Source organism: Herpailurus yagouaroundi, unplaced genomic scaffold, assembly GCF_014898765.1.
Source record: "Herpailurus yagouaroundi ecotype Mexico unplaced genomic scaffold, PumYag 188, whole genome shotgun sequence".
NCBI lineage: Eukaryota > Metazoa > Chordata > Mammalia > Carnivora > Felidae > Herpailurus > Herpailurus yagouaroundi.
Genome location: NW_024412419.1, coordinates 25,261,551 through 25,283,943, shown reverse-complemented (window position 1 = coordinate 25,283,943; position 22,393 = coordinate 25,261,551). Strand labels below are relative to the sequence as shown.

General features: G+C 49.0%; 1 protein-coding gene across 1 annotated transcript in view; it reads left to right on the top strand.

Annotated features, from left to right (window-relative positions):
* CAPN13 (calpain 13) overlaps positions 1-22,393 on the top strand; it is an 81,422-nt gene that overhangs the window by 33,598 nt on the left and 25,431 nt on the right. Inside the window, exons 5-11 of the mRNA XM_040496877.1 lie at positions 2,726-2,862; positions 8,061-8,235; positions 9,173-9,247; positions 13,821-13,906; positions 17,576-17,650; positions 18,699-18,844; positions 20,453-20,595. Of these exons, the coding sequence (XP_040352811.1) occupies positions 2,726-2,862; positions 8,061-8,235; positions 9,173-9,247; positions 13,821-13,906; positions 17,576-17,650; positions 18,699-18,844; positions 20,453-20,595 (837 nt within the window). The remainder of the gene's footprint in view (positions 1-2,725; positions 2,863-8,060; positions 8,236-9,172; positions 9,248-13,820; positions 13,907-17,575; positions 17,651-18,698; positions 18,845-20,452; positions 20,596-22,393) is intronic.

The following is a 22,393-nucleotide window of genomic DNA, read 5'->3' as shown; positions in this document are numbered from 1 at the left end:
AATTTCACTTCCATATTTCTATAAATATACTTTTATAAAAGTATATTTTAAACTCCTTGCTCACCATTGTTTCTTTCACCCTTCATTTCCCCTTATCTTATTTCCCCTTGTTCTAATTTCATCCTCATTAGGTAGTAGTTCCTTGAATAATTTCCTCTGATCACATGAGTATTTTCACTTGCCCTTGCTTAAGAATGATATGTCAGTTGGGTTTGAGATTCTTGGATCACATTCCCTTTCCTCAAGAGTCTGTAAACATTATTTCTTTGTCTTACAGCTTCCAATGTTGCAGAAGAAAAATCCAATGTCAATCTATGCTTTTGGCTTTGTATGCAACATGTTCTTTCAAGTTTATAAGAGGTACTTTCTCTCTCTCCTTGGTGTTCAGAAATTTCTCTGAAGTATGCCCAGATGTGTGCCTTTTTGAAACTAATCTTGGCTGGAATTCATTGAACCCTTTCATTCTGAAGACTTTACTCCTTTTTCTGCTCAGCTAAATTTCCCTTCATTTTTTTCTGGGTGTCCTCCTTTACTTTGTATTCTCTTCCTAAAGTCCAACTAATTGCATACTAGGTCTTCTAACAAGTTCCCAGGTGAAGCTCATCCTGGTGGTCCAAGGATCTGACTAAGGAGTGAGCTAGAAGATGCAAGGTTTACTGTCTGAGCTCACCTTAGACTGCCAGTGTTGGTAGTAACAGGTAGTTAGGAGAAACTGAGGCACAAGCAGGACACTCTTTGCCCTTCTGAATGGTGAGAAAGTTCCACAATTCTCCAGAAACAGCTGAGGTATTGATTTCTGTGCCTCTCTTCTTATCACTCTGAACTTGGCACTGCTTTCTGGAAAGAGCCCAGTGCCCAGGCAACATGGCTACTTTGCTCAAAATATTTCTGTCTTCCCTCTGACACCTGGGTGTTGGCAAAATGGCACCAGCATGCTTCTCGGAGGGTCCAGACACTATTCAGATGCCAGCCCTCCTCAAGTAGAGGTGAACCAGGAAATGCAGATTGGTGACCTCATTCTTGACCATTTGCATCCTTTCTGGGAACAATGATCTTATCTGGTGTTCCCTTTGTATAAGGAGAGCAAGTTTGGTCAGCATTACTCATGTGGGAATATTGGGGTGAAGGTGAATTCTAAGGGAGAACCAACCAGAGGAGCTCATTCAAGCCAGGACTCATTCCAGTCTACACTGCACCAGGCACTATCCAAGGTCCTGAAAGAAGCTATTGAAAAATAGTTACTACTTTCAAAACTGATCTTACTTTCACAATATCATCAGATCCCAATCACAGCCCTATGAGGAAGTTCATACTTTACCACCACTTGACAGATAAGGAAACTGATACCCAGAGAATTCAGTGTCTTACCCAACGTCTATTGCTCAGGTAACTAAAGGTAAAACCAGTATTCAAGCACAGTTCCACTAACTGGCCACTGTCTACTACATTTGCTATCCAGTTAAACCCCAAATCCAGATCAGGCTCTTTTTCCAGTACCCCACTTCTAGCTTTCCTTGGTGTGCCAAACATATTTCATGACCTTCCTCCTAGTAACACCCCTGTTGGCTTTTAACCTCACCTGTCTACACATTTTACTGCAGTAGGGACACAAATCCACAGCTGTGCCGGAACCAGCTTCAGTGCACTGAGTTCATTAATGACCGTGAAAACATCTTCTTTGCTTTGTCTCCACTGACATCTCTGTCTCAGTCTCCTCTACTGTGAAGTACATCCTTAGCTGGATGAAACAGCCCAACATCTGGGACACCCAGATGTGGAAAAAGCCATGTGGATGGCTTCCCGTCACTGCCAAGCAGATGATAGATCACATCCACCCAGCTTTACTCTGAGCCCACCTGTCATAGGCTTGCCTTCATCAAGACTCAAGCCTGAAGCTGGAAGCTCTGCTGCTTATCCAGCACAGGGGAGACCAGCCAAGAAACTCCAAAAGGCTGGCTTTGTTATGAATTTTCCTCATTTGGTCATGTCCCCGGGTGAACCATTAAGAGTTGAACACTGAAGATTAAAGCAGTCTGTTTTGGAGAGAAACATCTGGTTCATTTGTGCTCTTAGCAGTAGCAGTGCTAGCCAGTTTGATTTCTGCTACTCTGATGGCAGGACATCTTCACATGAGCTGAGGAAGGCCAGAGCGAGGCTCTCACTGCTCAGTCCTCCAGAGCAATCTTCATCATTTGGCCTCTGGGCCTTTGCCCACACTGTCCTTGCCATCTGGGATGCCTTTCCTACCTCCTTGCCACCTGCTTAAGTCCTGCTGCCTCCCTCAAGCCTTTAGCCCCTGGTAGGCTCTCCTGTCCCCCGTTACAATACTCTGTATCTACCATTCTCCTTGTTATTCAGCAACTGTTCCCTGTGTTGCCCTTTTATGCCCAAGATATACTTGGAGAGTCTCCTGTGTGTCTGAAGCTCATAAAGGACCCGCCAAAGTGAGGCCAGAGTTAGTAGCAAAGTCAAACAAAAACCCAAGTCTCTTTCCTCTCAGCATGTATTTTCTTTGACTCACTTGGCCTGTGACTCATCCATCCAGTGAAGTCGACATGCCAGGCCCCTGTCCACTGACCTCGGCTGGGATTTTGTTCTGGATAGAGTTTGTTGTTATACTGGGGAGGTTGTGTGGTGACAGTGGTTATTGTTTGGCATGGGTCAGGGGTCCTGGAGCTCCCTTCTGCCGCACCTCTACTAAGGCATATATTCATCTCTCTTCTAGTTTTGGCAGTGTGGCCAGTGGGTTGAAGTGGTGGTTGATGATCGCCTGCCTATCCTCAACAGGGAATATCTCTTTGTGCATCCTCGCAACAACAACCAAGAGTTTTGGCCCTGCCTGCTGGAGAAAGCTTATGCCAAGTAAGGATGGCCCACCCCTCAGCACAGGGCCTCGATGCTGGCCTTACCTGCCCAGCTGCTTGTCCTGATGGATGCTCCACAGCAGCTGGCCCCAGGACTTTTGGCAGCTCTGCTGAATGCACATGATTCCCTGGGAGCATCAGAGCCTTTGCCACCTAGCTGGGCATGCTTCATAAACAATCACTGTACATAAGGCTCTGTTGGAGCCACGGGAGGAACCCAGAGGCACATAACAAGGAGTGGGCAGGGCAAGGCTGGACAGAGATATGTACTAACAACACTATTATTTCAAGGGCTGGGATAAGAGCCCAAATAAAATATAATATCAGGTCAAAGTCTGATCAGAGGACAGAGAAAGAAAACAATCTTGACTTTCTGACTCATAGAGTCAGGCTTAGACTTTATAGAGGACATGGCATTGAGTGAGGCCTTGAAGGATGGGTAGAATTTCAGCAAGGAGAAAGGGGATATGTTGGAAGTTATTCCCAACTATTGGAAGGATTTAAGCAAAGACCAAGGGGCAGGACAGTTCAAAATGAGGTGGGGCAGTTGGGGGCCTGGAATGGCCACTATGAGATTGTATCTGTGTGGGAGGACAGGGCAGGAATTGCTGTTTATTATATGGTCCAAGAACCATGATTCAAAGACTACCTTCTAGTGTTAACAAGCTCAATGACTTATAAACACCCCAATTCATACATTTTATTTAGCCTCTTTGAGTTGCATCTATTCAGACAATGTTTATTAGGCATTTAACCATAGGCCAGGCACTGTGCTTGGAACTAGGATAAAGACTCTGAGACTGGCTTCAATAGGTGTGAGCAAAACTGTATGTTGTGTGGAAGATGTCACTGTCATAGAGACCTACACAGGTGAGGGACACATCAGAGCTAGAAATCAATGCTAGGGGACAAAAGGACCATCACTTTCAGGAGCAAATGAATTACTGGAGTGTCATAGAATCAGTCCCCAAAGATCACCATGACCCACCACGTTTTACAGATTGGGAAGCCAAAATTCCAAATAGTGATGTGATGGTAGTCACTAGATGGAATCTGCTGGGGTTTTCAGTTATTTGACCCAGGCACATCAGTTAGGAAGACTGAAGACCCTGCTGAGTTCAGTCCTATGCCATGAGGATGCCAACAACCCCACAGACCACCCCAGTCTCTACCCTTCTGGAGGTTACAATTTGAACAGCCATGCATCTCAAGAGGTTTTTTTTTTTTTTTTTTTTTTTGGTTTTTTTTTTTTTGGGTTTTTTTTTTTTGCATTCTTTTTGTCAAGCCTACTTGTGAAAAACTAAAGCTGTTGCTCATTTCCAGTGTCAAGAAGAGCTGTTCATTAGCATTTGAGAATGAATCCGAGATAACAGCCAAGGTTGTTGAACCAATCCATATGTTTGGGGAGGTTAATTTGCTTCTAAGTGACTTACGCAAACACTGCCATTTCTTTCCACTGTGGATTCAGCCCTCCCCACTTCAGGGCTTTGCTTTTCCCTTATGTGAAAAGGGGAGCATGCCAGTTCACTTGGAGAATTAGAAACCTTGTGGAATGAAATGATGACTTTGACCCCATTTTGTTAACAGTCAACCTAAAGCAATCATTCAGCTTGAAAAGAAAATGGGAAAGTGGACCCAGAATCCACATTCTACTGCCTAAAGAAATCTAGTGAGGATAAAATGTTTCAAACTAGTAAGCTGTTTAAAAGCTTTCCCCTCCAACCAAAGAAGGAAATCATAGAATGCAGGAGTGAGCACAATAGAATTTGAGCTATCCGAGCTGGAGGGGACCTCTGTCATTCTCGAGCCCTACCTCCTTCTTTGAAAGATGAGGAAACTGAGGCTCAGAACACTGAAATGAGCAGCCCAAGGTCAAGTGTTCCCCTTGTCGTGTGCTTTTCCATCATCCCTTGAGGCTGTCAGTTCTATAGGAAAAAGATTTGTCTCTTTGCTTCTTTGGGACTCAGTGTCTGGCACACAATTACCACAGCACAAACATGGAGAACGCATTCGTCCAGATGGAGATGACCCTCCTTCCCTCCCCCGCCAAGAATGTAGGCCAGTGAACACATGCATTCTAAACTTTCAACTCTCCTTGCAACTGGGGAGTCTGGAAACGAATCGGTTGAGTCAGATCTATGTTGGCAAGGTTTTGTCCCCAGAAGTCATAAAATAGGAGATTGCGGGACAAGATCTGATAGGCTGCATATCATCCTGTATGGAATCTTGGCAATTAAGAGTCACAGCATCTCAGCATCCTTTCTGGTTCTGATTTAGATGTCTAAATTCATCCTTCTTTCCTAGCATTGCTGGGCAATGCTAGACATTTCCCCCAAATGAAGCTGAAGCACAGAGATGAGAACAAGACGCTCTCAGAATTCCTGGGCTCAGGTGACAAGGTGTAATGACAGGTGTGGTGAACACAGTTCTATCTTTCTTCCCTTTCTGTTTCCTGTCAGCAAAGGGGGCTAAGAATAGTTGCCATGTTTCTGAAGCATCAGCAGTCTTCGTGAGCTCATGTTTGTGAAGCAGAGAGATAACTCCTTGTCAAAATACCCAGCTTCTGCTGAGACAGGCTTTGTGGACATTGTGGAGAGACAATGAGAGAGGGGCGGCTGGCCTCCCCATGCATTGAGTATCTCTGTGGCAACTGTAGGTTGTTGTAAGCATAAGGTATCAGAGGAGGCCCATAGACACCAAAGCAGTGGGCCAATGTATCAGGACAGGGCCTGGGCTGCTTTTCTGGAATGGCTCTGATGCAGCCCTGTTTAAAGCCAGAGAGGGCTCTTGAGGGCACCTAGATGGGGCTGTTTCAGTGTGGGAGGCCACACTGGTGGGTTCTAGAATGGGCTCCAGAACCCCAATCTTTGTGAACTTCCAGTACCTTCATCAAAGCCCCTCCTAATCTAGGACCCAGGGCCAGAATACATGTGGGGAATCAAGAGTCAGGCATTCAGCCCCAACTAGGCATCACCCTTTGATATTGGTCATTGAATTTGACTTTGAATTGAATAAGGTCATTGAATAAGACTTTGAATTTGACTAAGTAAATACCCCAGAGATAAGAGTCTAGGGAGATAGGAAGATAAGATTAAGAACCAGTTTTAACAAGTTGAGATCAATCTGTCACATGGAAGTTTCTGTAGAAGGGCCCTTCTGTGTATCCAGAGCTTTCTTTTATAAAAAGACTCTTTTAAGCCCTCCGTGGCATTTGTGCCTGGGACGTTGTCCTGTTTCGACTGGCTACTTGACATGTATTTGCTGAAGCGAACTTATGTGAATTCTGAGTGACGCCCAGTGGCAGAGGTGGAGATATAGTGAGATAAGAGGGTCTGGAGGACCCCACAAGCCTACCCAGTCAACCTTACTGTTTCCAAGTGAAGGACCAGGAAGGGAAGGCTGAAGGCCCCCTGGAGGGGCAGCAGGGAAGATCTCAGACCCAGACCCCTTCCCTGATTCACAGGACAAGAAAGAAAGCCATGGTCAGAGATTCCCCACATTGCCACCAGCTTGTGAGGGTCTTGGCCTTGGCTTATCCCTCCAGGGACAGAAGAGAAGGTCTCTGGTGAGAAGGCTGAGTGACAGGGGCAATGGTGAGGAAGTCTCCCACTGGGCAGCTCTGAGACCAGAAGGCAGGGTCTTCTCCCCACTCCCTGCCTGGCCTCTGCTCCATGTCCTTTGTGGGTTTGCATTGCCTGTATTTTAGGGTTCCCTGGGAGCCTTTTCGGTTGACCCCATTGACAGGAACTTGAGTTCTCAAAACAATTCTGCCCTTGTCTGGCCTGCTTCAGTGGTCCATCTAGCCTCTCTTCCAGGAGCACCATCGCTGGCTCCCTTCCACCATGCTTTTTTGGCTCGGGGATTCTTCCTCCCTGGAATGCCCATCCCACTGTCCTTACCTGGATAAACTCAGGGGTGTGCTCCTCCCAGAGCTCTCCCTGGGCCCTCAGGCATTTCTTCTCTGTTCCAAGATGATCCACTCACTCTCATAGCAAACGGAACCCCAAGGGCAGAAAGTAGACATTCTAAGGAAAATGTCCCCATGGCAGAGGGCTGTTGCAAAGAAGTAACAGTTGTGGAGGTAGAAGCAGAGCGAGGGTGGCCTTGCTGAGCAAGGGTGGCCTTGCTGTGCCTGATAGTGATGTAACAAGCATGCACTCTGCAAGCCAGATACTTTCTGCATATCATCCATGCAAGAACTGGCAGAAGGGGCACAGCAGCCCATCGAGGCAGGGACTGTTACATGCCCACTCCCCAACTGAGCAAGGGGAGCCTTAGAAAGTCTCAGCTTCCTGCCCAGGATTGAGAGCTCATGAGAGGGGAAGCCAGGAGTTGAACCCGAGTGGTTTGGCTCTTGAATTTGGAATCTGTCGGCCTCTCTAGTGAGTGACTGGGGCTACTCAGGTTTGGGGGATAATGGGGAGGAAGTGAAATGAGGTGATAACCCTGGGCAGGGGCAGAAACCCCACACAAGAGTGGGAAGAAGTGCTTTACAGAACATGTACAAGGGTTCCAGGTGGCTTGCTTTGAAGTCATGTTGTGTAGGACTTGTCCTCACCTGTGTTACCTTCAGTCAAGTTGACTAACATCCCTGATGATCCTGGGATGAGTGGGTTAGTCCTGAGAGTAGGAATTCTGGACCATGCTTCACACTACATGAGAACAGAGGCTGCATGTGGCCACAGCAGGCATCAGGGTCATTGGCTGAGCTCTTGGAGGGCAGGGACAGGGGGTTGCCCATCTTTGAACAGCCTGTGCCTAGCACAGTATCCCTCACATGAGTACTTACCACTATCATTAAACTGAACAGGAAACAGTGGACATTCATCACCAGAATATCCAGTGTTTATTGAGGGCTTGCCACGTGCCAGGTTAAATAACTTGTCCAAGGTTAAGCGGTTAAATATAAGGAGAGGTTGGGATTCAGCCCCTGACCTGTGGCTCCAGCACCTGCACTTCTGACCTCTGCACAATACTGCTGTTTGTGAGGCCGCCCAGCCCCAGCTGAGCAGGGGAAGGACAGTGGCGCTTTGCTGGAAACGCCATCGTAGTGAATGGAAGGCAGGTGGCCCTAGTGCAGGTGCAGATCAGGCATTCCTTCTCTGGGCAATATGCGGATGTCAGGTGGGCAACCTCCCTGCCTGGCACATCTCATCAAAGTCGCCACAGGGGCGGTTGTGACTTTCCCCCTCCCAGGTTTCGTGGGTCCTATCTCAACCTGCACTACGGCTTTCTTCCTGATGCCCTGGTGGACCTCACAGGAGGGGTGGTCACCAGCATCGACCTGCACTCCTTTCCTTCTGACCTGGTGATGATGCTGAAGACAGCAGCCAAGGCAGGCTCCCTGGTGACCTGCGGCACCCCGGCCTCGGTGAGTAGACTCCCGACACTGGGTGGAGCCCTTCCTCGCCCAGGAATGTCCAGCCACCAACCCATTCAGGTAGTCCGGGGCATGGCCAAGCAGACGTCACAGAGCATGGAGACCATCCTTCACTGAGGCCGCCTGATTGAATCCTCACAGCAGCCCTCCCTCTGGGAGAGGGGTTGCAGAATTCACTTACAGAAGAGGAAAATGGGCTCAGAGAAGCCAAGTAAAACACTCACCATCACACAGCCAGCAAGTGGCTGATCAGGGTTCAGATGCTGCTGCCTGACTCCAAAGCCTTTACCTAGTACTTTCATGTGAGCAGTGGGGTCTGGAGTGACTGGGCCACTCTTTGATTCTCACCGGCTCCAAAGACAGCATCCCAAGGTCAGTGTGTCCCATTTTGAAAAGCTTGGGTGATCCTCCAAATTATTTCGGAGTCTATTCTGAGACAGCCAGCCCCCTATCCGTGAGGATGTTTCCTTCACCCTGTAAACACGTGAGCTTTGAGTCACACACCCCCAATCTGAAATGCCACCTGAAAACTAATATGCATTTTGCACCCCAGTTAGTTACTCATGGCACGGGGGTGGTGGGTATTCCCGACTCCCCCAGAATGCCCCACCGACGTGTTTTGTGCTGTGTGTCGTTGGTGACCAGTGACTGGAGGAGCACACAGTCCAGGTCAGCCTCGGGACTCAGTGGGGTTCTGTCAGTAATGGGGCAGTCCCCTGAGATACGAAATGCTTGGGGCCTCAACCACCCAGCAGCCTTCAAACTCTGCCTCTCTAGAAAAGAGTTCTAAGAACATATGCCATTCCAGTGTGAGTCAGTGGGATGCTTTTCATCCCACCACAGCTTAGCTGCTGATTGAATTGTGCTTTTCTATTTTTCTGAAGAGCCTGTGAATGCTTAATGCTTGGTCTGCTTTCGTCCTTTAAAGCCAACAGGTGAGGCCAGGAGAATGGAAGACGGCCTGGTGAGTCAGCATGCCTACACAGTGACCGGAGCCGAGCGGGTAAGGCTTCCGGGGGTTGAGCCCTGTTTTCTTGCTCCTCTAAGCAGGGGTTAGCATCACATGCCTTCAGCAAGCTCAATGTGGACGGCCTCGAATATTCCTTCTATTCATCCAGAAACTCTGGTGCCCAGCATCTTTATCCCCAGATGCCTACTAGCGATCTTGCCATTCTTGACCTGATCTCAGGCAGGCTGAGTGTCTAGCTAGACTGTGGGATTAGCCCCAAAAGAAAACAGAATGAGCCACCCGATTGCCTGGGGCAAGTTTTGCTCTGAAAGGGTTTTATTTGTTATGTGTCGACTAAACTGCTACCACAAAGACACTCCAAAATACAGGGGCTCAAACAAGGTTCATTTCTCTCTGAGGTAAGCGGGCAAACCCAGAGCTGACAGGTGGCTCTGTCATCTGCAACATGGGGCCTCTACCCGTGAGCCCAGGGCAGCTGCTCCAAGTCCCTCCTCTCCCAGCCAGGGAAGAGACCAGGGGACAGTTATACATCCATAGAGAAGCACGCATCACAGAACACACACACACACACACACACACACACACACACACACACCATTTCCTCTCAGATCCCATTAGTCTGAAATCAACCAAGTGCCACACTGAGGCCCAAGGGAGTCTGGGAAACATACTCTCTAGCTAGGCCACCATATGCCCAGCTAGACTTTATTCCCATGGAAAAGGGGGAGGCAGAGGAGGAGGACAGTTCTTCCCATTGAAGCAGAAACTGACTTTAGGTGGACGAAAGTATATGTGATTACTGTGTGCAGTATCATTTGGTCTGGAAAACACTGCTAAAGTCCAGCCTCCTCCATCCATAATTGAGAAGCTGAGGCCTGCGAGGGGAAGGTCAGGGTTAACACAGCTACTTGAAATGGCTGGGCCTAGACACCATGTCTCCTCAGTTCCTCTGTGCTTATCACACAGCTGTGTGATTTCCCACACACAGTGATTTCCCACACACGTTCCCCAGTCTTCTCTATTTCCCGCAACTCATGGGGTCTGATGATGTCCTCTGGGCCCTGAGAGACAGTGTTCCAAGCTCCAGGGTACATTTTTCACAGGTATTTATGAGCCATAAAACGTATGGTGTCGGGTTCTATTTCTGGCATGCTTTCTTACATTTGCCTTCCTTCTCCCTGTATCCGTCCACCTCCTGTCCAGGGACCTAAGGTCAGTTGATTCATCGTTTTGTGTTTTGGCAAGTGTTCCACAAAACAAAGATAGTATCTTCTGCCTTACGCTCTTCTCCTTAAGGAGATCCATCACAAAATGCTTCTTCTGCACAGCACCTGGGAGACAGTAGGTACCTAATAAATGCTCATTGGATTAATGGATGAGTACACTTGCATGACTGAATGAATGCATCTGTCTTTGGCCTGTGAAGATGATGTCACTGAACCTCCGCCTCCATCATAGAATGTATACAAGGAGCTCAAAATACATTTCTTCCCACAAACAAAGATGAGGTTGTCCTGATTAACCCTGGCCAGAAGAGATCCTAGACGCAGCAGCCCCAGACTCTCCTCCCCTGAATTCTCCCAAGGCCGTCTCAGAATTCTCAGTGGGGACGTCCAGTACCATCGTCACTCCACGCCATCCAGACACTCTGCTTCCCACGACTCCCTGTCCCAGGTGTGGAAAGTCTAGGCTACGGGTAGCAAATCGGTTTTCTCGTGTGCCAACCTGGATCCATTGGCAGTGCTGCTTGGATTATGTGTGAACAAGACTGTGGCACTGCTTCCAGATTTAGTGGAAAAGCTGTGATTGAAGAATGATATCGGTGCTGGGCATGGAATGAAGGAGCAATGGTACCTGCGTACTGTCTCTGCCACTCCTGGAAAAGGCCATTTATACATGGAGACAGTCTTTGTTTCTCCTCTGAACACGGGGGAGAAGGGACTTGTGAATTAAGAGGTCCAGATGGCCGTGGAATGTGTGTCCCCGCAGAGCTGGGCATGGGATAAAAGTGACTGCCAGGTTATAGAGTGACCATGTGAATACCTAGGGCTAAGCCCATACAGGTGAATATGGGAATCAGGGTTTGGGCTCCTGATGGTTCTGTTCATAGCCTGAATGTTGGCTCTCCCACAGCACACACTAGGAGTTGTTCTTATAACACAGTGAGTGGTCTAAACAGGACACCTCCCCTTTAGTGTTGGCCATCAAACTGTTTGTCCTGGATGGTCCATCCCTCCTGCCCCTCCCACCCCTCCTGCACTCAGGGTCTGCTAACACCTCCTAGCATGTGCTGTAAGGAGTCCATCCTGGTGAGATCCTCTGTGAGAGCAGTTTTCCAAACACCCTTGGGAAATACTGCTCATTATATCCCCTTCTTGGAGATTCACAGTGGATATTAGCATGTTAAAGGCTCTAAGAAGGCCAGTACTGACAATACAGGGACAGCTTGGTCTTAATCTACCATTAATCATGAAACCACTTCTCAGAAGAACTATTAACAGCTTGCAGAACTAGCATTTAATAGAATACACATGAGGCAATATTATCCTACACTAGATAACGCGGGTCACCTCTCACCCAGGGATACCCTTTCTGAGGGAACTGACCAGGGCCAGGGGTATAGTAAGTAGCCAGGAGAGTGAAACAAGTGCTCATTCTCAGAGGTAGTCGTGACCTTGGCCTTGAGTGTGACTCCCGAGCCTCCCTGCCAAGGCCCAGGAACTTGACTTGGTTAAAGATTTCTCCTCCAGAAAGAGGAGGTGACAACTGACCACGAGTGCTAAGATTAAACCAACCCATAAATGCAGTGTGTTTTTTAATCTGCTCATCCTCCTCCGGGCGGGACACAGGAAGATAAATGAGATTGGCATATTTTATTATGCACCTAGCTCTGCGCTGCCTCCCCTGGGCAAGGGGGTGAGTGTTTATCTGCATGCCTCATTTAGCCCTGCTTACGGCTCCTTCCACTCACTGGCCGTTCATCTCCCCTGTGCCCAACTGAGCCCCGACTATGTTAGGCACTGAGGGTGGCTCATTAAGCTTTCTGGGCCACCGGGCAACCATTTTTCATGCCCTTGCTCCATCAGGCACTGCCAGTTAATAAATCGACTGTGTGTGCAAAGCCTGGAGTGCCTAGGGGTGGGACAGAGAGGGGTGGGAAACCCGAGCATGTGCCAGGAGCCTCTCCTCTCCCATGTGGCATTAAAAGCCAAAGCACCTTCCCCTACGGCGCCAGCCAGATAGAAGTGGATGGAAAAGAACCTTCTCCAAGCCAAGTTCTTTGGCCCTTGTCTCACTGCGTTGCTCCTTCATGGCACTGCCCTGTGATGACATGGGCCATGGCCAGGTGACCCAGGGGTGAGATGAGAGGTCAGGGTTGTGGCCCCACCAGAGAGTGAGCTGGCCCTGGATTGCTGAAGCCGTTATCTGTTCCCATCTCCAAATCAGGAGCCTGGGCTTAGGAGACTGACAGTGGCTGGAGTGAGAATTCTTCTGCCACTTACTCTGTGGCCTGGGGAAAGTTGCTTAACCTCTCTGGTGTTCCGTTTCTTCCTGTGCAAGACGAGGGTTCTATAAACATCCACCGTGGGGGGTGGGGGTGAGGGGTGAAGGATGTAATGCTCTCAGCCGGCACCTGGCTCCCAGCCCGGCTTCACACGCGGCTTTCTTTTCCATACGGTGACCCTGCACTCTGGCTTTGTCCGCCGCCTCTGACCTGGAACCACTGAGCAAGTGAGGCCCTTCTCTCACCCCTGCAGGCCTTGGCCTCCACAGACGACCTTAGCACAGATCAGTGTCATGCCTACAACAGCACCATGCTTTAATTCCCCCCACCAGGCCAAAGGCTTCTGGATCTGGGAATGTAGGTTCAAAGGGTTGCGACTGTTCCGTTGTAACTTGTCAACGATCCTGCCCTCTGGCCTCCGTGGCCCGAAGAAGCACGTGTGCTGGCCTCCGTATCTGGGAGCTGGTGACCATGAGGTGCCTGGGGAAGGAAGAGAAGTTCAGCCCATCGAGGTGCCGGCAGAGGCCGGGTGATGGGGGCCTGGGGCAGTGCCAGGGTGCAGGTTGAGAAGAGCTATGAGGGGCTCTCCTGCCCCCCAGGCCATCCCGTTCCTGCTCTGTCTGCCGCCTCCACATTGTCGCTCAGGACCACACCATGGAGACCCCGGCACAGCTGCCTGTGGGCCGCAGGCAGAGAAACAGCCCTGTCTGTCGAATGGAGAGACCGGTGGGGACGGGACTTGCAGGAGCCTGGGGACCCATCAGGTTGTCCCCTCTGTAGCACCACATGCTGTTGATCTGCTCTGACGTCTCAGCCCACATTCCAGGAGGCACCGATACGGGATGATGAAGCTGTGCCCACCCTTTGAGGTGCTGAGCAGAGAGAGGGGCCGTTTCCTCCTCCCTCATTCCCACCTCACGCAGGCAGCAGAGACACATTGATTTTTTTTTTCCTTTCAATTTTTTTTTTTTTCTGGCTGCAGCCAAATGAGGTCAGAAGTTAAATTAGTCCTTGGAGGTAAAAAGCAGCTGCATTCATATCCCCTCTTTCTGCTGACTTTTGCTGGAGAGCCCTGAGAGTTTCTTTTTCTGTTCTTTGCAGATTCAGTACCGGGGGAGCTGGGAGGATCTTATCCGCCTGTGGAACCCCTGGGGCAACACGGAATGGAGAGGGTGCTGGGCAGACGGGTATGGCTTCTGAAACCCTGTCTCTACCCTTCCTGAAGACCTGGGATGCAGAGAACACCCCGCCCCCAGAGGGTGGCCTCTGTCTTCCCTGTTGTGGATCTCACTGCAGGCCTGTCCGGTTCACACCGGTGTGCGGCTGTGGGCCCAACTCATATTCCCATGATGCCATTCACCAGGCATCTATTAGACACCGAGTGTGTGCTCTCTGCACTAAGTGCACTGTGTACTGTGGGATATGTACAGATGACAAGACCCAGTATCTATCCCCCAGAAGGTTACAGTCCAGCGCCGTGAACCCACATACCCAGAATGAGGGTTTGTTTGTTTGTTTGTTTGTTTGTTTGAGGGTTGGGGAGGGAGTAGGAAAGAAGCCTCAAAAAAATGAGAGAGAGAGAGAGAGAGAGAGAGATGATGGAGAGAGATGGAGAGGCAGAGAGAGATGGAGAGGAGGAGCCTCATCCCATAAAGGGATCCCATGCGATTCTGATCCTGATGACACCATGAGGAAAAGACTTCATTTTGGGGGGCAGTTGGGGAGCTGAACCAAAGATCTGGCCACCTGGGTTGTCCATCCTCCCTACTGATCTGGACTCCCACTTGATGTCTGGACTCAATCTTGCTCATAGAAGTGAATGGAGGTAAGTGTCAGATGCCCGTTGGCTGTGTTGCAGGCAGCTACTCTCTTGACCTGGCTGGCCAGTGGGGACTAGCTCTGTGGCCAGTGGTTCCCTGGAGCAAGGCTAGCATTTATCAGCTGCCAAGAAGACTGATCCCTGGTCCTCACCCCCTTGCCGATTAAGAATGAGATGGCCAGTGATAGGTCACTCAGTGACAGGTTACCTGCTCCCCCGGCAGCCAGCAAGGGGCGAGGGGAGGGGAGGTGGTGGGAAAGAGAGGAAGACTTGAAGGGAAATGCAAAGCATTCAGACAAACAGGTGAACAGGACCCAATGAGCAGTAAAAACCAATACAGTGAGAAGTGCATTCTGGAAGGCAAACACAGAGTTGGCCATTGTCCCTGTCCTGCTTATTGACTGCCCAGAACCTGGCATGACGCCACAGGCTGGTCTGTGGCAAGGACCACTCTGATCCTCTTTGAGCCCCAACAGCTGGCGTGTGCCAGCTCACGTGGGCACTTGGCAAACATAAGATCAATGTCCATTGGGGTGGGGGGGCAGGCGGAAGGGGGGGAATAAGCAACATGGATTCATAGAAGGAACCTGGTGGGTCTCAGATGCCCCCTGGAGAACAGGGCTGCTGAATCCCCTCAGCAGAAGGGGGATGAACTTGCAACAGCAGGAACCACTGGAGAGCGTTGTGTTTTTACTCTCTGTTCCCCTTTCTCCTTTTATCTTGCCTTTATTCATTCCTCTTTCCCTGGGGTAGCCTCCTTCCTCCCCCAGGGTAAATCTTAACCTCTGGCCTTTGCCAGTTCTTCTCAGTCATTTCCCCAAGTTGCCAATATGGCCCAGGGGTGTTGTGACTGGCAGAATCCCTGATTCCAGGTTGGCTGTTGGGGTTGGAGTGAAGGAAGGGCACACGTCAATGACACATGTGCCTTGCATAGGAGAAGAGGCAACAGATTTAACTGAGTTGATAATTTGCCCACATCCCCTATGCTAAATATCTCATGAGCAGTGAAGGCAGCAAGGGGCACCAGAGATTAGGGAAGAGAAGCTTCCCTTGGGTTGGTATGTTCAGAGCAAGCTTCACAGAGTCGAACTTGAACTCAAGCAGAAAATAAAAAAAGCATGACTCACCTGGGAAGAGGTCACCAGGAAGTTGGGGGGAAGTATAGACCTTGTGCTGAGCTGGGATCACTTACAGTGTGTTCTTTGGGGCGAGCAAACTGGCCTGCAGCAGCAGAACCTGGAAAAGAAATGCTGGGGGCTGGGGCCAGAGAGCCCAATGTCACCTCATCAATTTGGATTTACACCCTACGGGCGTAGGATTTGTGAAGGCCCTTCGACAGGGGAGTCGTGTACAGAGCAGGGAACGGGAGCACACCTGGCCACACTAACTCTGAAGGATCACACACCGGCTGCGTTTAGGCTCACCATCTCCCACCAGAAACGGGGCCAAGTCTCCATGCAGGTGGTCGATTTCCCCCCTACTTTTTAAGGAGTGAAAATGGATAGATGGAGCCGGATGGTCCAATCTCCGCCATAATTGAAATTTCAGACGCACACACTTAAAGGCAAACTTGCGTGAATCGATAGCATATTGATTTACACTACATTTATTTTTCCTTACACACTGCAGAAAATGAAATTATCACTTAATTATAAAATTGCCATTTTACAATAACACATCTGACTGGCTCGGCCTGAAAGCCCGAAGTCTGAGTGGTGGTCCCTGCCTTGCTTTTCCAGCACAGAGCTGACCCAGGCCCTCGGTACAAGCCACTCCTAGAGATAAATTCATTGCATGTTTGTGCCTCTGGGGCCTGTTGCTTATGCGCATGTCTCTGCCACTAGGAGGGGGCTGAGGGAGCGACAGCTGCTCCCTTCTGCCTGTGAGGGCCTCCTCCTTCACAGACCCTAGGACTAGCTTCTGGAAAACATGATCCCGATGAACTGGACAACTATATAAATTAAGCAAGCAGAGAACTGCTGCATGCCTGTTTGCCAAGGCCTGTGCCAGCCCCTGTGATCAGGTAATGGTGAGAGATGCTCATTGAGCTCCTGGAACTCGGAGTCTAGTGAGGGACAGCAAGAAATCCACAAGCACTAGAAGCATAGGGCACTAAGTCCTGAGACAGGAATGGTACAGGGTGCCGTGTGTGTCCCAAGGAGGGACACTGACTCTGGAGGTGAAGTGGGGACACCACAGGGGAACAGTCAAGGTTTCCCAGCAGAGGTACCTTTTAGGAGGAAAGAGGAATAACATTGTGTTAAAGGACTGAAAGGAGGAAGAGTCTCCTGGGTAGAGGGAGCCTCATGGCAAAGGCCAGGGTGGGGGCAGGACAGGTATTACTAAGGAGATGAGGACAATTGTGATCGAAGGGTAGAATTCAAGTGTGGGGTGTGTGGGGAAGTAGGGAGCCGCTCAGGTAGGGCTGGAGAGGTAGGCAGAGGCCAAGGTTCTGATGTGGGAGTTTTAACTTCATCCTGAGAAGAAAAGGTATTTTAAGCAGGGAGATGGCAGACTCTGATTTCTCTTCTAGAAAGATTCTTTTTGATGGCAGAATGGAGAGGGAGATGGGAAGTCCAAGAAGGAGATGAGGCTTCCTGAACTAGGAGGGCAGCAGGAAGGAGGGAAGTAAGTGGATTTCAGAGGTGGAATCCTACATCATTGCTATCTGGTGATTGTTTGGATGTCAGGGGGGCACGAGGGAGTGGCTTCTTGAGTTTTCACTTGAGCAATGGGAGGAGACAGAGGACTGGTGCGGTTTGGGGTAAGTTGGTTTCCAGACCACTCTGGGCTCTGGTGGAGATGTGGCATGGCCCCTAGCATGTATCCATCTAACGCTCAGGAAAGAGGATCATGCTGGGGACAATTTGGGAGCCACCAGCCTACAGAGAATGACCAAATCCTGTCACTAGGTAGAATGACCCCCTCCACCTACACTCCCAGAATGAATGAGGGACAGGGCTTCTGCTGGGGCATGTTTTGCCGAGGTGAAACGCTTTGGGAGATCTCACCCTGTGGTCTGTCTCTGTGTGCCCAGGTCACCAGAATGGCAGGAAACCCACCACCAATGGAGAAGACTGCTGTATGAGAATAAGGACGATGGCGAGTTTTGGTATTTCTTTTTAAAGTTACATTTTAAAACTTTAACTATTGCCCACACCCTCAATCCCTCCCCCTTTCCCTACACTTTTGTGAGACTAGAGATTAGCTTTGTAGAGATCTATGTAGAAGGAGACCGTTTTTTTCCACCAAGACATGAAAGGTTTGGATGGGAAATTATTTGTGTGCTTTCTCTTTGCGTGAAAGGTATTTCAGTCTGAAATATCAGAACTTCCAAGAAATGTGAATGGCAAAAGGGAATACTGACACCAAACCTTTGAAATCAACAGTTTCCTGAAAACCAGGATGCCTGGTTATCATGCCTGGTTATCATGCCTGTATCTTCTACGCCACCCCATTAGGACCTACAGTCTCACCCTGGGGTTCCAGAGTCTTCCAAAAGAGCAATTCAGTATTAATCTCCCAGCCCTGACTCTAGAGTTCTGAGTGAGACATCCGTATCTTCGCCCAGCAGCTATGCAGGACTAGAGTTTTAAAAACCCATTCTCTGCCATGTGGTCACATCTTAAAGGATAATACAGACATTTTCCTGAGAGGTTTGTGGTTTACTTAATAACATATTTAAATAAAATTTAGCATGTGTGAAGAGGAGACTGGGTCTAAGTTATTAAGAAGCAGAGAGACAAATGTCAATTAGAAAGGAAAAATATTTCCAATATCTCCACTGTAATCACAGTACAAGATGGGGTTTTAGGTATTGAGCCCATTTTATTCTGATTCAGCAATGAATTTGGCAAAGGAACCAAGGGAAAGGCGTTTCTGAACAGTGTATAGGACCCAGAGCGGAGAGAGACAAGAGCCATCCTTCTGGCCATGAGAGAGACATGCAGAACCCAGAAATTTTATTCTGTCCTATTCTCTCAACCCCTGGAGGGAACAGAAAGGTACTTGATAGTGAATGAGCCAGAATGAGGCCCTTGTCTTGGGGTAGGACAGTGGTAAGTCCATGGAGACTAGAATTGACAAAGGTACAGTGGGGAGATGGGAACCCCCACCCTAGGGACAAAACCAGTGAAATGATGTGTATCTGTTTATAACAGGATGTCATGTCAAGATTTCCAAGACAACTTTTCCTGCCTATACGTATGTAACCAATTTCCAGTCAGTCTAAACCATGGAAACATGCCTCCTGAAAGATGGTCCCAAATGATGTTTAAGAACCATGCAGTTCCAGGAAACACCACAGGTAGTGATGACATTGGTAATGATTCTGCCAGATGGAAGCTTCCAGCCCTAGCCCAGTCGTGGCTTCAAGTCTCAGTGGCTTTTGATTCTGGACCATCAGCCTGAACTTAAAAGGAGAGGAATCTGTCAGCCTAAAGGGACAGCTGTGTTTCTCCAAGGGAAACAGTTGCTGGGTGGGCTGGGTGGGAGAATCTCAAGTGTGCCTCCCCTGCCCTGTCATGCTCTCCCACTGTCCTACTGACTTCCACCCACCTCCCAGAAAGACAGGCTGACCGCTCTTCAGTGGTGGGGAGCTGTGGAAACAACACTGGACAAAAGTCGGGGCCTGGGTTAAACCATCACTTTGCCCCATCCAGACATAAGGGAGAATATTCCTGTCCCATGCTGGTTGGTACATCCTGTAACAGCATACTGAGATCTCAGAGGTGGGCACCTCTGAACCTGTCTTTGGGCTCCCCTGAGGTAAATCTTAAGTGTGACCTTGGGAGGGTCACATATTCTCGCTGCACCTCCTGCTTCCCATTTGTGACACAGATGAGTGAAATAGCTCCCTATGAACGTGAACCTGAGCGTGCTTACACATCGTCCATAGGAGAAGCTACACAAACAAGTTTGCGTATGTGTGAGTGTGAATGTGGGTGTGTTTGCACCTAGACATGAGCATTCCCTTTCCCCAGCACCTGCCTGTTGAGAATGGTTTGCTTGAATGACCCCAGGGTGCCCCTGTTTTCAACCTCAAGGATCTTCACACTTCTGGTGGTCATGGATGGACTCTAAGAAACTCCTGAGTCATACTTGGGTAGCAAATTTACTGATTCACCTTCCAGAGCCACATCTGTCTGACTGTGGGGCCAAAGTCCCCTTCCCTAGATATAGTGCATATCAATGAACTAACCAAAATGGTACCTTGGGGCTGTTCTTAGTGATTCTTTGCAAGGGAAAGAGAGAAGGGAGCCAGTGCGTGAGCACCTGCCCTGCACTGCTAAGTACACTTGAATGCATTATGTAGTCTAGCCCTCACAGGAAGCCTCTGTGTCTCCGCATTCCCCTCTCAGAGCTTCCCAGTTGTGACCCGAACCTGCGGATGTGTATTGATTTCAGCTCTATCTTGACTTATCTTCATTCTTTCATGTATCTGAATCTAACAGTCCTCACCTTCCTTCTGTCTCCTGCCCTGGCTCCGAGGAGCATGCTTGGGTAGTGGAGTGCTATGAATTACCATCTCTCTGCCTGTTTTCTTCTGTCTGCCCTGGTGCTTGGGGATTGACATCATTTCCAGGCTCTGATGGTTATCGCCAGTGTGTAAGCTCATACATACCTGAGGATTCTGAAATTCCACTTATGATTAAAAATAGCCCTCAACTTTAAGAAACATTTTCACCCAGTGGGGAATATTCTTCCCCTTCTTGTTTTTAAGAGGAAGAGACAGAGTCTCACAAAACAAAGAAGCTTGTGCTATAAGTAGTAGTCGTGGGGCCTGGGGCCTGCCCCTTAGTCTCCAAATCCAGAGTGTCCAATACAACCCACCAGAGCTTTCTGAACCAACATGGCCCCATCTGGGAGTCATAGGAGCTGAACTGAGCTCCAGTGACTGCTCTTTCTCATGCAGAAGAACTTCTGAGGGACACGCAGTTCGTCTTCTCTGTGCCAGAGAGTATGGAAGACAACAATGTCGTCATGTCCTTCAACATCATGCCGCAAAATTTAAAGGCAAAAGATGAGAAATTTCCACTCACCTTCAAGGTATTCAAGGTAAGGCAGCCTGGTTCAGGGCTTGCCCTTTCGGACATTTGTGTATTCCTTGTGCAGAGAGAGAAGCTGACTAGGCTGGGCGATTTCACTGAACTACCTCAGACATAAAACCCAAAGGGCTATAGAGTTCACCTGGTTCAACTCTAAATTTACAGGAAAACCTGAGAGGAGATCAGGCTTGACCAAGTTCACAGAGGGACACACCTCCTAACCGTGTCACTTGTCAGCATTTCCTGGTATGCTGCAAGCCCAAATGTTTGTTATCCAAAAAGTAGTCTGGTCCAAGACCAGCTGTTTAACAATGCAGATTCCTGGGACCATCCAACACCTTCTGAATCTGAACTTCTATAGCTGGAGTCTGAACGTCTGCATTGTAACGAGCTCCCTGGGTGCTGCTTACGTGCATGAAAGTTTGAGAATCATTGGCTAAACTTTGGGAGGAGTTTAAAGGAAAAAATAAATCCTGGATGTAAAACCAGGAGGTATGTTTTTCTCTTGTATTTAGACCAAAATCCAGTCTTGGTGGTTGGCTTGCAAATATATGCTTGGCCATTCATCCACAGCCAGGTTTTTCTCTCTACCTGGCCTCCCCTCCTCACACCCATGGCCCTCCCAACCAGCTTTGCAGCTCCTGAGGGGTCATCCTTCCACCCACCAGCCTGCACCCATCCCACTGGGAGGAGCTAATCGGAGAATTCTTTTTTTTGTTTGTTTTTTTGAGACTACTTAAAAGTGTTACTAAAGAAAATCTGATACCTCTGCTCCCACCTCCTTTACCAAATCATTTTAATTTTTAATGTTTATTTATTTTTGAGAAGGAGAGCACAAGCAGGGGAGGGGCAGAGAGAGGGAGACACAGAATCCGAAGCAGATTCCAGATTCTGAGCTGTCAGCGCACACCCTGAGGTAGGGCCCAAATGCACAAACTGTGAGATCATGACCTGAGCCGAAGTCGGTCGCTTAACGGACTGAACCACCCGGGGAACCCCACCAAATTAACGCATCCCAAAGATAAAGTGTATGGTTCTTAAATCATATGCTCCACACCCTCTATGGACTGACTTGGATAACTATGGTACCGCACCCATCAAATGCTAGGATCCCTTGTCCTTATAGTGGAGCTGAAGGAACTGAGGCCCAGCAAGGTGAAGTGATATGGTCAGAGTTAATGGCAGAGCTGGGGATTGGGCACCAGATGTCCTCCAAGCCTCTGTGGCTGGGGCTCTGATTATAGCATCCCTAGGAATAATCTTCATTCCTGTTCACTGAGACTAAGGCAACAGTCAGAACCATGGGTCAACTCATGTATGACAGGCAGGGCTCCTGGGTACTCTGCTCATGCTGGAGCAGTCCTGAGTCCTGGCTGTAGTTCACTCCAATGAGAAGACTTCACGGTGGTAATGTACTTCAGCGTGTTCACACTTATCGCTTCAAACACTACTTCTATAGATATGAAAGCCAAAGCTGAAAGAGCAAGAGTGACCTTCCCAAGGTCCAGCTAGAAGGGAAGGTACTTGATACCAGAGCTCCTGGTCCCCGGTCTGGGTCTCTCAACAAGGTGGAGGCACTTGCTTTCCTGGTGATGCTCCCAGCTCGAAGGAAAACAATGATTCTGGCTCTAGAAGGAGGAGAGCCCTTTGGGTTCTGTTCTGAGCCCATTTCTGCTTCCCAGTTGCATGAAATCAATGGAAAAGAAATTGTTGGGGTTTGGCACAGTACTTCTGAGGTGCCTGAAACCTGTTGAGGCTGGAAAAGAACATCTAAGGATGCAATAGTGGACAATTGTCATCTTTCTCAC